General features: G+C 45.8%; 5 protein-coding genes across 5 annotated transcripts; 3 read left to right on the forward strand and 2 right to left on the reverse strand.

The window, feature by feature from the left end:
* Positions 1 to 48: 48 nt before the first annotated feature.
* Positions 49 to 801, reverse strand: C8R40DRAFT_1162623 (uncharacterized protein; the record flags this gene model as incomplete). The annotated part of the gene is made up of 3 exons (XM_046230260.1): positions 49 to 356; positions 414 to 692; positions 747 to 801. The coding sequence occupies 3 exons, from the start codon at positions 799 to 801 to the stop codon at positions 49 to 51; spliced, it is 642 nt and encodes a 213-aa protein (XP_046082488.1).
* Positions 802 to 3,572: 2,771 nt separating this feature from the next.
* C8R40DRAFT_1174535 (uncharacterized protein) lies at positions 3,573 to 5,560 on the forward strand (the record flags this gene model as incomplete). The annotated part of the gene is made up of 8 exons (XM_046232196.1): positions 3,573 to 3,596; positions 3,649 to 3,758; positions 3,818 to 4,073; positions 4,128 to 4,246; positions 4,295 to 4,865; positions 4,917 to 5,232; positions 5,284 to 5,358; positions 5,412 to 5,560. The coding sequence occupies 8 exons, from the start codon at positions 3,573 to 3,575 to the stop codon at positions 5,558 to 5,560; spliced, it is 1,620 nt and encodes a 539-aa protein (XP_046082489.1).
* A 3,842-nt stretch (positions 5,561 to 9,402) lies between these two features.
* On the forward strand, positions 9,403 to 10,217 carry C8R40DRAFT_1072460 (Asp/Glu/hydantoin racemase; the record flags this gene model as incomplete). Its single annotated transcript, XM_046226466.1, has 3 exons — positions 9,403 to 9,640; positions 9,700 to 10,026; positions 10,081 to 10,217. The coding sequence occupies 3 exons, from the start codon at positions 9,403 to 9,405 to the stop codon at positions 10,215 to 10,217; spliced, it is 702 nt and encodes a 233-aa protein (XP_046082490.1).
* A 471-nt stretch (positions 10,218 to 10,688) lies between these two features.
* C8R40DRAFT_1011573 (uncharacterized protein) lies at positions 10,689 to 11,321 on the reverse strand (the record flags this gene model as incomplete). The annotated part of the gene is made up of 1 exon (XM_046222862.1): positions 10,689 to 11,321. A coding segment is annotated over one exon (633 nt), but the record flags the coding sequence as incomplete, so codon positions are not given.
* Positions 11,322 to 11,625: 304 nt separating this feature from the next.
* C8R40DRAFT_1072462 (uncharacterized protein) lies at positions 11,626 to 13,339 on the forward strand (the record flags this gene model as incomplete). The annotated part of the gene is made up of 8 exons (XM_046226467.1): positions 11,626 to 11,683; positions 11,848 to 12,127; positions 12,179 to 12,200; positions 12,280 to 12,358; positions 12,412 to 12,507; positions 12,558 to 12,645; positions 12,702 to 12,816; positions 12,872 to 13,339. 8 exons carry the CDS (start codon positions 11,626 to 11,628, stop codon positions 13,337 to 13,339), a joined length of 1,206 nt encoding a protein of 401 aa, XP_046082492.1.
* Between the last annotated feature and the right edge of the window lie 70 nt (positions 13,340 to 13,409).

Below are 13,409 nucleotides of genomic sequence, written 5' to 3' on the forward strand. Positions count from 1 at the left end.
AACATGCAGATATATTACAAACATCAATCAAAATACGGTTATATTACTTCAACAGCAACAAGCGCGTTTAGATGATTGTAATACTGGAGGCTCCTCAAGGTCTGAAAGATCACTGACTTCATCCAGGCCAGCGGCAGTACGAACCGTACCCCTCCAATTGCCCCTGCAAATGTCTGCCCATCGCGTGAACTTCTGCAGGCCTAATTTCCATTGCGATGCCCTTGATGCTTCCCGTTCAGTGCATTCTGCTGCAGTAACCTTTGCTAAAATTGACTTGTCTGACTGAAATCTGTTGTCGCGCCATCGGAAAAGACCACCAGAAGAGTACTGTATCATGGCGTAGCGGGTCTCGTGTGCTTAGATGGGAATGGTAGAATGTGTGATAAGTGCAGAGGGAAAGAGGATCGTGGAACCAGGAGGAAAGCGAACTATGAGCCCAAGATCCCAGAGCACAAGGTGCCCACCTTTGTCGGGGTCGAAGGGTCCCATGTTGGTATCAGCGCACCAGCTGGAGGCGCGGTTGTCCGGGTCCATGTGAGGTGGAGAAAATGAGCGGGGTCCCAGGTTGAAAGTAGTGGCAGCAAACGCGGTGTTTTGGAAGTTAGCCCGTAGCTCAGGTTGCTTGTGTTGGATTTCCTCGTTTGTATCCCTATATTCAACATGGTTCTTGTGGCAGAATGTGTTGAAGAGGGCTAGGAAGAGTTTTGTTAGTATTCAAATTACTGAGAAAAGGAGAAACTGCGCACCGTTTTGAAAGCCTGAGATACGCCGAATTGCATCGTTTTGAAGAAGCTCTTGCATGGCGTTCTGATTCGCTCTGCCGGAAACTTTGTAGTTCTGCGGTTTGCGCCGCCCATTGCCATAACCGTATCCAACCGTTCGCGAGGCGAAATCTCCACGCCGACCATGTTTTTGTGTTTCAGTGAAGGTACTCGAGTCATGGCAAAGCATAGCAGCAGCAGTAGCATCAGCTTCCACCGCCCGCCATGCTTCCCCTTTGGACCCATGAGGAACGCCGCCAAGGACTGCAATAATTCAGTCATGGGTGTCGACAAGTGCTACGCAGCTCCTGAACAGAGAGAAGTTAGTTATTAAGCTCATAGTTGAAGGAAATGTTACACGCACTGCCCATCCCATCGAAGAAGCTTCAAACCGTTCAGCGAGCTCAGGGCTTCGAGATCTTTCCAAACCCTTTGAAGCCCAGGGGAGAGCTTCTTGCGAGGGTTAGCATTCCAGCCACTCGATGAGACTGGGAGAGTGGAAGCATCGAAGTCTTCAAGCTCAAGGGGCTCTGCCCCTTGAGCTAGTTCGACAACAAAGGGCTTTATGCCCCTGCTCGCAACGCGTTTGACAGCTTCAGTGGCGCGTTTTTTGCGTGAACGTTTTGTAAGCTTTGCGTATTTCTTGTTGTTCCGGGACATTGAGGGAGAGTTGTTGGAAGGATCGATGGCAAAGACTGATTCTGCGCAGGCTTCTTGTTTAACTTCCTCATTCACGCCCTCATCCTCATCCTCAAACTCTATCTCTCCGTCGTCTAAGAATTCCCCAGCATCTTTGGCAGCCATGTGCGCGTTGTTGTCGGCCTCAAGAGCAGAAGATAGGTCGAAGGAGGGGAATTTTATGCGAGCAGTGGGAACGGTGTTATCTGTGAGCAAAAGCAAGTTTGAGCCGCGTCGATTGAAAAGGTCAGGGGCAAGGGGTTTTCATTTCAGCTGGCGGCGCGTTTATGCGTAGACCAGAACGAATTTTCAGCCAACAGAGCCTTGCCTAGATGATGGGCTGGGCGTCCATTGGCTGGAAGATTCGAACTGGGAGGGGGGGGGAATAGATGGGTATGGGTATGAGAGAAGATGCTCACCTAAATCAGAGCCCATTTTGTAAGAAAGTTGGCGGCGATGGGAGGAGCAAGGAAGATGAGGGAAAGGCCATCAACAGAAACGCGTGACGGTGGCTGTGAATGGTTTAAGCGCGCGCTCTGTCGTGGCTGTGATTTCCATTCAAGCGCGCACTGCATTTCTTTCAAGTCCGTTTCAGCTGTTACTGTTATTCCACGTTCTTCCGAGCTGCCTTAATAAAGCTTCTACTCCTAAGCACATCTTGAGAACTCCCTGTGCCTAGAACAATCTTGGTAACACCAGGCCTTCTCAAACATATATTCTAGCTCATTTACACCTTCCTTTTATTAGCACCATTTCTCCTTCGGGTTCTGTCTCTCCTCGGCCAAACCTGCTTCATAATCCTCCGTTTTCTTCTGCGACTTCTTTACCAATGTCCGCTTTCTCTGCAATGCGATTCGGAGCCATCCAAACAACGCCCACAATCAACACCGCAACCGCCTAGAGACTCGTCAACTCGTGACAAGAATAAGTTCGTTCCACGCCTTGTCGGTGCGCAGACTCTTTTTCATTGCTTTATACCAGCCTCATAGGTCATCAGATCAAGCAGTAAAATCTCTATGCGAAATATGGCGTCCTCGGAACATTCCTCCAATTTTTCTTACCAGTTCTCGTGCTGCCGTTCCCGCAACTGGTCCATCAATGAACCAGTCAATCCCAACCCGTTCAAACCCCAGCTCCATCTTTATTTGCCACCGCTATCCATACCGAACGCGAATCGCTTCCCGGTACCCGCAATCCCGTGCCCATGAAGGGCTTTGTCCACGTAGCTCTACGGCGTTCCCAAACATCTAGGAGCGTTCTTCAGACAGCGCTTTGTTACCTGGAAGCCATTCTGTCCCGAATTTCGGAAATCGCTCAATCGGGCACTTGTGCCTCTTCCCCATCTTCCTTCACCACGCCCACGCCAAACCCAAACTAAACCCGCTCTGAAAAAGAGCAAAGGACCATTTTTGGCACCTGCGCCTCTCCCCATCTTTCTTCACTGCTACCACGCCCACGCTGAGCCGAACGCGCTCAAGAGCAATGAACCATCCCCGGGACATGCGCCTCTCCCACATCTTCCTTCACTACTACTATGCCCGCGTTGAGCCAAACCCGCTCTCAAAAAGAGTAAAGGACCGTTTTCGCGTCGCTCAACAGATACGCTATGACAAACCCAACAGCCATCAGCTCGTTGACATGGACATGTATTTGCCAAACACTACAGCCAGTGTCGAACTTGATGTGCAAGTAAGTCTACCTACACCTTTTTTTCCATTCCTTCACTGACATGAAGGCAGCTTGCGCATCCTTCGAACACCGATCTGTATATTTCTAGTACCAGTCCTCCGACTGCTGGGCTTACCTACTCACCAACTTCGACAGAGCCTTTGTCTGATGATTGGATGGCCCAAACACATTGCTGCTTCGAAAAGAAGAGCATAGCTACAAGGGATAGGCATACTGCTGTGGTTGCTCTGTCTACTGGTGGGAATGGTGTGGTTTTGAGGATGGATCTGGTCCCTCTCTTTCTTTAGTTTTCTCCATATGTATTTTCCTCCATGTCCCTTCTGCTAAACGGAATCCTGACATGTACTTATGTACTTAATGCAACAAATGCTTGGCCGGCCCGGTCTTTTACAACCCTTTATGAATAGGAGTAGTCTACCGACGTCGCTCTAACCCATCATAAGCATGGGCATTCAAAATCTTTGGCCTGTAAGTCACCACCTTATTGCTTGCTATTTTACTCATTATATGTCCTATATAGTTAGTGGATGAAACTGGATTTACCTGCAAGCTCAGAAACTTTGTCACGGAGCATGGATTCATTCGAGACCACCATTGTTCTCGTACAGTTGTTATTGGAGTTGATATCAGGTATGTCTTGACAAAGCCAATTACTCAGTATCTCACCATCATGCCCTTGACCTACGTAGTTCATTTTTGGATGGCTTCCGCGCTTTGGATAGGGTCGCCCATGCTGATCACCGCCTTCATACATCCGACTTGACCCTCACACAATTTTTCAAGCTATTGTGTGGTTTGTCAAAGGCCGGCACCCACTGCATCTTTGTTTATGACGGTGATGGATGCCCACTCGTTAAACGGGGATCTCAAGTTGTTTTGCGTGAATCAGACCACTACAAGCATTCGCGAAAATTGATAAAGCATTTTGGCTATTACAGTCATACAGTAAGTGTTTCTATCTAGTCTTTGTGAGACTTACCTTACAAATACAGGCCCCAGGTGAAGCGGAAGCAGAGCTTTCAAATATGTATGAACGGGGGTATCATCGATATTGTACTTTCCAAAGACAGCGATGTTTTCCCCCTTGGGGTTGGAACTATAATGAAACTCATTGTCCCGTAAACAGCTGCTCCTTCGCATTCGATATATAGCTGACATTCAAATAGAAAGGAGCCAAGACATCTTTGGGGAGATTTGGATGTCCGTGTTTACCACGCACAATCCACAGGCTACTCTCAGGGAGGCTTTATTCTGATTGCTTTATTGCTTCAGAATGATTTTGGTAGCGGCGTCAATGGTATAGGCCACCATACTGCTCGTGGCCTTGCTCAGAGTGGATTTGGGGATGACCTCCTCAACGCCTACCGGTTGTTTTTTAACCTGCCGCAACAGCTCTCTGAAGCATTCCACAAACTGAATAGCGATATGACATACGAAATTCGGCACAACAAACAGGGTAAAATGGGCTTATGCAGCCCTTTTCGGGCGGATATCCTCCGGGACTCTCAATTTCCTACCCTCAAAGACGTTGATGTCATGAATGCATTTCTCAAACCATTAACAAGCTCTTCACCTGGGTTTGATCCTGTTCCAGTCTCTTTAATCCTACCTACACTCCCTGATATCACCGGGATTTCCGGATTTTGTGCCGAGCACTTCGCCTGGTCTCCGATCCTCACCCTGAAGCATTTTCACACTCATCTCTGGCCTGGTATCGTGATACGAATGCTTTCCTCTGTATGTACAATTGGACTATCTTCGCATATAATGCTAACAGTTTTTTCTTAGAAATATATAGCTTATAACGTACAGAAGGCAGAATGCCTCGTTCCCCGCTTGCAGAGTCAACCTCAGACAGACAGCACGGGGAAATCATATATGCCTACTCTATCAACTATTGTCATGAACCCCAAGTCCCTGGATCTCCGAGCAAAGCATGTCAATGAGAGCATTCCCATTACTTTCGATACTGCCTTTTTCGTTCGACTTACTGGTCTCTCCTCCTCGACTATTCAATCCACTCGTAGAGTCGATGTTCCGGTTCCCATGCTTGCAGTGGCTACAAATCAAACAAACAAGGTCGATCGTTTAAGTGAATTACTCGGTTAGTCTCCCGTTTTGTACTTCGTTCCACCATTCACCTTTGAATTTGCAGGCTCGCATCCAAGTTCCGATATCTCTGTCCGGATTAAACGCCGTAATGATCTAGGTTTGAATAACGGAGCATCGAGTGAGCACTGAAATCTCTCACATCTCCTTCAAACAACTGACCGTGCTGCATAGGTAGCTCGCAATTGCATGTGTCCATAAACACACCCAAACCAAAGGACACTCTGGCCTCTGTAGATGGGAGTAGCAAGTATACTCAGTCCAGCATTAAATATTTAGGTCTCGTTGAGCTTACTGATAGTAGTGAAGATGAGCTTGTATAAAAATTGTACTGTGGTTATCTATTAGCGTTGTAAAATATAATGCAGTAAAGTTCACTATATTGTTGTACAAATGCTCTGTAGAGATTGAGTCAGACGGGCAGAAGGTACAAAGAATGGAATGGTTTGCAATGGCGGTAAGCGTTCTGATATCTCCGTGGACATGGACATGGTCTTTTTTACCTGCCCACTAAACTTTGCAACTTTTATGGGGGAGAGAAAAAGCTAGAAAGACAAGATTGCTGCATAATAAGACGATGGCACAGAGATTAGACAGACAATGCACATAATGTAGCTTAATATACTAGAATATACTTAGTCCAACACTTTGACATATACTAGTAGATCCTTGAATTACTTGTTCAATAGACAACATGTCCTGTTGCTCACCGTTGCTCACCGTCTTTCATGGCTCTCTAAGGCCTTGGGTATGAAATTTACTAGTAGTAGTATGTGGATAATCAATTTTAACATCCAGCTTGCAAGCTTACTCTGGGGCATAGGTGTGCATTGCATATACATTGCCTCTAGCTCCTGCACAGACTATTTGGACTATGTACAAATGTTATTCAATTGGTATATTGGAAAACTTCCAAAAATATCTACTTACAGACAGCGGATCGCCATTTTTGAATGCAAATTATGTTTGGTAACCTTCTGTAACCTCCGAAGTTTACATGTAAGCTGACAACTCGGTTGAATCCGAATACAGCCAACATCTAAGCAGTGGCCTGACGTCTCCAACTATCATACATACAACATATACAATTTCGCAACGCATTTTCTATTACATTCATACCAACTACACCCCTTCACCCCCACAAGTCTCCTCACCGTCTGTGTCAAGTCCATGCCTCGGGCCTCCATTCCGCTGCTCGGTACTCCGAAGATCCACTCTTATTGTTCTTTCTCGCTACACATACCCTTTCGTCCTAGTCTCTCCTTATTGTCTTTTACTCTACCCTGCAGGTACTACTCGTATAGCTCCTAGTAGTTAGTCTGGCGCTCCGCACCGCTGCGCCGTTCCGTAGATATAAATACTGCCTGTACGCTACTGTAGTTCCTCAGTTTAATTATCAATTTAGATCTCCCTTCTCAACTCTCACTCTTCTCTAAGTCTTCAGGCTCCTCGCCTTGAAGTACTCTCTACTATAACCTTAGGACTTAGACGTTCTCTGGTTCGCTCCTCGTCACCAGCGATACCGCCGCTCCGACTTGGCTGCTACTTAGCTCCTCCCTCTATACTCTCGATCTCCGGGGACTAACGGCGTAACGGCGGTGTTGTTAATAACTTCACTACTGTCCCACTCGTCTTCCGCACTTAGACACCTTGTGGCTTTGGCACGGTTACACGGTGTACATGATCTTAACAGTCTGCTCACAAGGCATACTCTCACACTGCTCTCACCCCCTCACAAGTCTCCTCACCGTCTGCTCACATACTCTCACACTGCTCTCACATCTTCAAATACTGTCTCCTCATGCTCTCACTTCATCAAATTCTTCTTCATTGGCCCGTATATAACCATCTGCTAACAATTCAACAAAGATCATGGAATCTCAACTGTGAGTTCTCAGCTCATTTTCAACTCGTTTTCAGCTCTTTCCACAACGTTATGCCTCATTTTCTGCTCTTTCCGCTCTTTCCACAACATCCTGCCTCTGGCATCCTCTGTCCCCTCTCACTTATGTTACTCGAGGTTTTGCTCCCGCCGCCGTCGATTGCCCGCTCGTTGTCCGGAGCGCAGTTCTCCGTCGGGTCGATGGAATGACAGGTCCCTGAAGGGGACACTGCATTACATCAGGTCACATCTCGTAACGATACGTTATTTGATGTGACCCGCAGTGTCTTTTCCTTCGTTCTCAATAGCACTTCTAAGAGTCTGTGACAATACATATTCTTACAACGTACATGCTAATCATTGTACCACCAATCATGACCTTGTCCACTTTTTCTTAGTATGATATATGTTCTTTCCGAATCCTTGACTTATGGTGTTCAATGTGCACAAAAAATAAAATGCCCCCCGGTCACAAATTTTCCGCCCCGTACTCAGTAATGAGTGATTACATTGTTCAACCAAAACACCTGACATTTACTACAAGAGTGTATATATGTATTTAATGGCTGTATAAAGCTCTTGAAGCAAGCTGGCCCACCTTATGCTTATAATAATCAGTGACTTGTGCATTGGTTTAATCATTGCTGTGTTATTGATTTTACTACAAACATTGCAACTTCAATACATATACATCTTGCAAAAGGTTGCATTTTCTTGCTGTGTGGGATTATGTATCAAATCTGCTGTGAATAACTATACCAGCCTCAATCATTAATAATGTGCCACATAATACCTTCAACACATTGAGGAAGATTTAACTGATGTCTGATAGTAGATCCCAGCAGTTTGTTCTGGGTGCTTTCATCATCTGCTAAACCTGGTTTTTCAGCTCTGAGAGGAACTGAGAGTGCTTCCCAGCAGCCAAAGCACCTAAAACAAGTTGAAATTTTTGCTCTCAGTGCTTTGGGCACTGGAGTGCACTTTCCAGGTAATACCCTGACTCTGGTAAACATACAGGTTTTGCAGATAATTACTGGGAAACACTCTCAGCTGCTGTTGGACCATGAGCTGGATATCCATGTTTCACAGATTTGAAACCTTGGCCCTGAAGCTGATGAAATGTGTCACATTGGTACGGTGTTACAAGAGATTCAGATAGGTGAGTAAGAGTTATTAAAACTATTTGTGTTCTCAACACTTCAGATGGAGGAATATATGCTGAATGAAGGCTGCTACATGTGACTGATATATAGAATTCAAATGAATTTATTTGGTAAAACAGTCCCAAGTGCATGTCTTCAGTACCATTGTTTTACTCTGATTACTGATTTTAATATGTGTGACTATCTCTTCAGATGTAGTTTGAGCATATATTGGAAAATTTTCATGTACAGTATCTATGTAGTAATACATGACTATCATACCTCATATACCTATGTGAACCACAATGATTTGCAAATATGGACCTGTCAAATTAAGAATCAAGAATCAAGAGTTAGAAATTGATGTAAAAACTCATCTGCAAAACCTGACAATTCAGCTAATAGCCAAAAGCAGCTAAGAGCACTGTCCAGCTGCAAAGGCACTGAGAGTACTTAGTTCAAAAAAACCTACACTGTGTGTTCCAATCAGCTGAATTCACATGATATTTGAATGGATTGTGAGCACAACTAAAACCTACTTAGATACAACAAGTAAACAAGGAGGTATTCAATAATTTATTTCTCCTTGGAAACTTTCCAGGGCGGGAACTTTCTCTTTCCGGGGCGGAATTTACATTTCCGGGGGGCTTTATTTTTGTGCAGAATGAACAGCATATTGACTTGTGTAACCCTCCGTCACCCATGGCGCGTTCAATATGATCACTTGTCCCCACATCTCCGAGTCCTTTACCTCTTCTTGTATTCGCGAACTTAGACCGGTGCACAAAGAGTAGATAAGTAGTAGAAGCATTATCTATGCTTCTCCTCTTTCGATCCATAGTATTCGTTCTGGTGCACCTTCATCAGCGCGCTCGGTTCGCCCTCTGTACGTTCCTCTCCCCACAACACATGAATTCCGGTTCAATGCTTGAAAGATGATGGGCGCCTGCTGCCGTAGGCATGAAATGCTGTTGATAGGTCCCCGGGTAGTTATTCAGCGACCATTACGACGGGATAACCTTTCTGGAGCAGACGAATCGAAGTCGTTAGACAAGGACATCGATGCGTTATTTGAAATCAATTCATGGGATAATAGATCCCATTCTGCCATGTGATTGTGACCGAACAGGATCTTTCTTCAATGTCTTGCACGCGTCTTCTAGTGATCAACCCAAACTCTTCCAAATCTGTGACAGATGGGCTGGAGGAAGTACTTAGGCCTCCTCCTCAGACCGAGCTCGCGTTTTACACTGCTCCAAAGAATGCACCTCCATCGATTAACGATATGATCACTGCAAACTTAACTGCTACGGCGTGTTTCCTGGACATACAGGAGAAGAAACTTATCGATCAGCATGACGGATTTCTGGTCTGCTGTTGTAAGTACTGACCCACGATAGAGTTATCATGAAAAGTCAGGATTTACGCCGGATTTTAGTCTCTGATCATCCGCTGACGCATATGCTTCGCGAAATAACACCCAAACCCACCATTGGGATCTTTGAAGCGGCAATTACCCAAGCCCTCCTCTTAGGCAAACGCTTCGGTATTGTGACTACGGGATCAGGATACAGCGCTGACATTCATAAAGGCGTACAAGCGATTATGGGTGGTAACTCTCAGAGATTCGCTGGAATAGTAACGACTGGCCTTGGGGTTGTGGAGTTACGAGAGGGTGATCGCCAGAAGATCGAGAGGAATATGAAGGAATATAGCGGTAAGATTGCTCAGAAAGGCGCAGACGTTATCTTGCTCGGATGTGCAGGTATGTGAAAGGTCTTTTTATGGTTCTAAATCCAAGAGTTCATATGGTTCGAAGGAATGACCGGTATGGAATCATTAGTTGTGCAAGGTGCAGCTGAAGCACGACCTATGGCCAGTCCTGTTCGTGTCGTAGATGGAGCTAAAGCCGGTGTAGAGATACTTGCAGGCCTAGTGCGATTCTGTGCATGCTGAACACTCGTTACACTGTAAATTTCTGCGCAGAAGCAGTACACTCATAACAAACCTTAAGCGTGGCTCTGTCCTTTCCAATATCATGCGGCCAGAATTAATGATACACTAGGAATAAGATCAGTTTATTTAGCCTGCGAACATAAGTACATGGAGGAACCGTTTATTTGGGCGAAGTTTTCACGTTTCCGTCTTCACCCGACTGCCGCTCCCTGAGGTTACTTTGCGTTTGCGGAACATGCTAGGAGTAGGTGCTAATGTAGAAGGGGGTGGTGTAATAACCTCATCTTTTCCTTTTTCTTCTGTTTTCGTTGTAGTAGATGATTCGGAAGGCTCGGATTTGATTTCGATTTTTTGAGTTGGGTCGTTATCGTTGTTTGCTGGTTCTGCCAGGGATGAGGCAGCTTCAGTCGCGCGTTTCCATTTAACAGTCGACCATTTGGGTTTATCTTCTTCTTCTTCCTCCTTCTTGACCACCTCCTCGACGTTCTGTTGGGGCTTTGGCTTGGGTTTCAAGCTGATAACACCTGGATCATACACCTCTCCCAACCCAGACCTCAAAGTCTTTTTCCTCAATTTAAAACTCCGTGCATCGTCGTCGTAGTCTAGTGGTTGTTGTTCGTCTGCAGTGCGTTTCAGAGTAGTAGTTTTGGATTCAACAACCTGCCACTCCCCCGCTATACCCTGGCTCTGCCGCAAGGCCGCCTCTGCAGCTGCACTTTCTGCATCTGGATCGACATACCCGAGTGAGGCTGGCGAACTGTAATTGGTGAACGGGTTTGATGGTTTCGAATTTTTCGTTTTCGACGTCTGAGGTGCGGGTTTTTGCGCCAAGGTAGACCCCGACGCTTTCGCCAGTCCAGCACTGATATCCTGCGAATAAGCAGCCTGGGCAGCAAGTTCAACTCTTCCCATCTCCCTCTTCTCCTCTTCTCTCTCCCTGCCCTTCTTTTCTCCATCTTTATATATCCCCCGGATGAAGCGCTCTCGATTCCCTTGGTGTCTTAACCCATTCTCGTGATGTTGACGCGACGGTGCGTCGTCGGCGATGTAAATTTCGCAGTACTTGCAGAAGTATTTCTTTTTAGAGATCCAGTACTCGCTCATGGGTAAGGTCAAGTTATCTTACTACGCGGCATCACGGCATATCTGACAACCCGGCAGCGTCGTCCGTCACGATTCATGCACTGAGACGTTCCAAAGCTCAAATTCTCACTGCACCTGGCGTCCAATCTTAGCCAACTTCGACAGCCCGAAAGCCCGGATATGTGGGTCATACTAATTCAGGATTTGAACTCTGCACCGCCGCAATGCGGTAAAGATCTACACAAGTATGTATATTTTACAGCTTTTTTCTGCTCTCCAATCCTCTTCTCATTCCCCCGTCGTTTGTCGATACTAACGCAAGATCATGGTTTGGACGCAGCTACAAGCTCGGAGTGACTCTGAACCTTATTTAGAGAGGGAGGGTGTGTTAGTTCATGTGATTCCTCCTGCTGTGAGCGCTCCTCCATTCGGGTGACTTCTGTTAAAAACTAACACTCGAATCCGGTAGATCTCATTACTACTCTATGGTGCATATACTTATCCCTCCAGTTATTCTTTCTCTGAAAGCTACATTTTTTATTTTCAGGATGCTATCTCCCTATCTTCGTTGCTTGCATGCTCATCGTATACCGGCGTAAACGCAAAGCTTACAAGACCCAGATGTTAGCGATGGTATTACTCGCCTTGGCTAGCACTGCATCGGTGATCGTTCAATGCGTGAACCAAGGGAGGGCATTGTTGGCGTTATGGGATTCAAAGGCTGCGTTGAAGGGTGATGCAGGAGAACGCTCGAAAATTGTCCAGGATGATATGACGACGGCGTTAATACATGACTATGCGGTGCTTGGTATATATATTTTCTCAAAGTGCGTTACTGGACAGTTCTCCCGCATCGAAATATCTGCTTATCATCCCAGTGTTATAGCGGACGCTTTGCTGGTTAGTTGGTGTTCCCATTCCAACGAAGCAAATGGACAGGCCTGATAAGTTTTCTCTCCATTGATCCTCCAATGTGCAGCTTTATCGGTGTTTCATCATTTGGGAGAAAGACATGCGCGTGGTGTTGCTTCCTGTTCTGGGGTTCTTGTGCAATCTCGGTGATTAATACTATTGGTATAAACCAACCCTCTCAATGATCTTTTCCGTACAGTTCTAGGGATTCTGGGATTATCATACAATGATGAATTCGTATTTTATTTTTGGATATTGACGATTGTAGAGAATATCGTTCTCACAACACTCATCAGTACGTCCTCACTTTAGCTTTTCCTGTTTGCTTATTGTCGTGGTACACAGCTGGAAGAATCTGGTACATTAATCGCACGTCTGGCGAAATCCTTGGCTCTACGGTAAAGACGAGATATAATATGATTGCTGCCATCATGTACGTACTCTATTGACATGCGCTTAAATTCTTCTTGAGACAGTGACCTTTCGCAGCTTGGAATCTGGGTCTGTCTACTCGGCCATTGTGCTTGCAACTTCAATAACATCAATGATGCCCCATAATGCCATATTGGCTTCGTGCATGTTAGCCGCTGCGACGCAAGTTGTTGTAAGCCACTTAGCGGTCATGGTACTGCACCTCTTTTTAATATTTTTTGCAACAGGGTATTGCGCCTTGTCTCATTATCATCCGTGTTGCTTTAGACGTCGACACGCGGGACCCAGAGCTTGCTTCCATAGCTATCATTACTAGTCATGCGACACAACATACGATGCAGGACCCTTCTGAATTGCAGAACAACATACTGGAATCAGAAGAGGCACTTTTTTCCAAGGAGGTGAAGGAAAACACTGGGATTCATGAACAAAACCTTCATGTTCGAGTCTGGGACCAATTCCATAGTCAAAATACTGGTCAAGGCAAATATAGTGCAATCGTAGATACTGATGATGGCGAAGATTCAAAACTCAACAGTACCAATGCATCATCTACCAGCATGATAGACTCTCGTACTCACGTCGACGACATGCCTACACCCAAGCCCACACCGAATGCACAGCAGGTGGAGTTTGCAAGATCGGATACGGCAGTGCTGGGATGGTACTCGCTAGAACCGAGTTCAGGTTCCTAGTGGCTCGAAACCTATCACAGAACCATAAATTACATTTACCGGAATTAAAATTGTATTCTATAGTGAAAAT

Source organism: Lentinula edodes (assembly GCF_021015755.1).
Source record: "Lentinula edodes strain Le(Bin) 0899 ss11 chromosome Unknown C8R40scaffold_37, whole genome shotgun sequence".
NCBI classification, from domain to species: Eukaryota; Fungi; Basidiomycota; class Agaricomycetes; order Agaricales; family Omphalotaceae; genus Lentinula; species Lentinula edodes.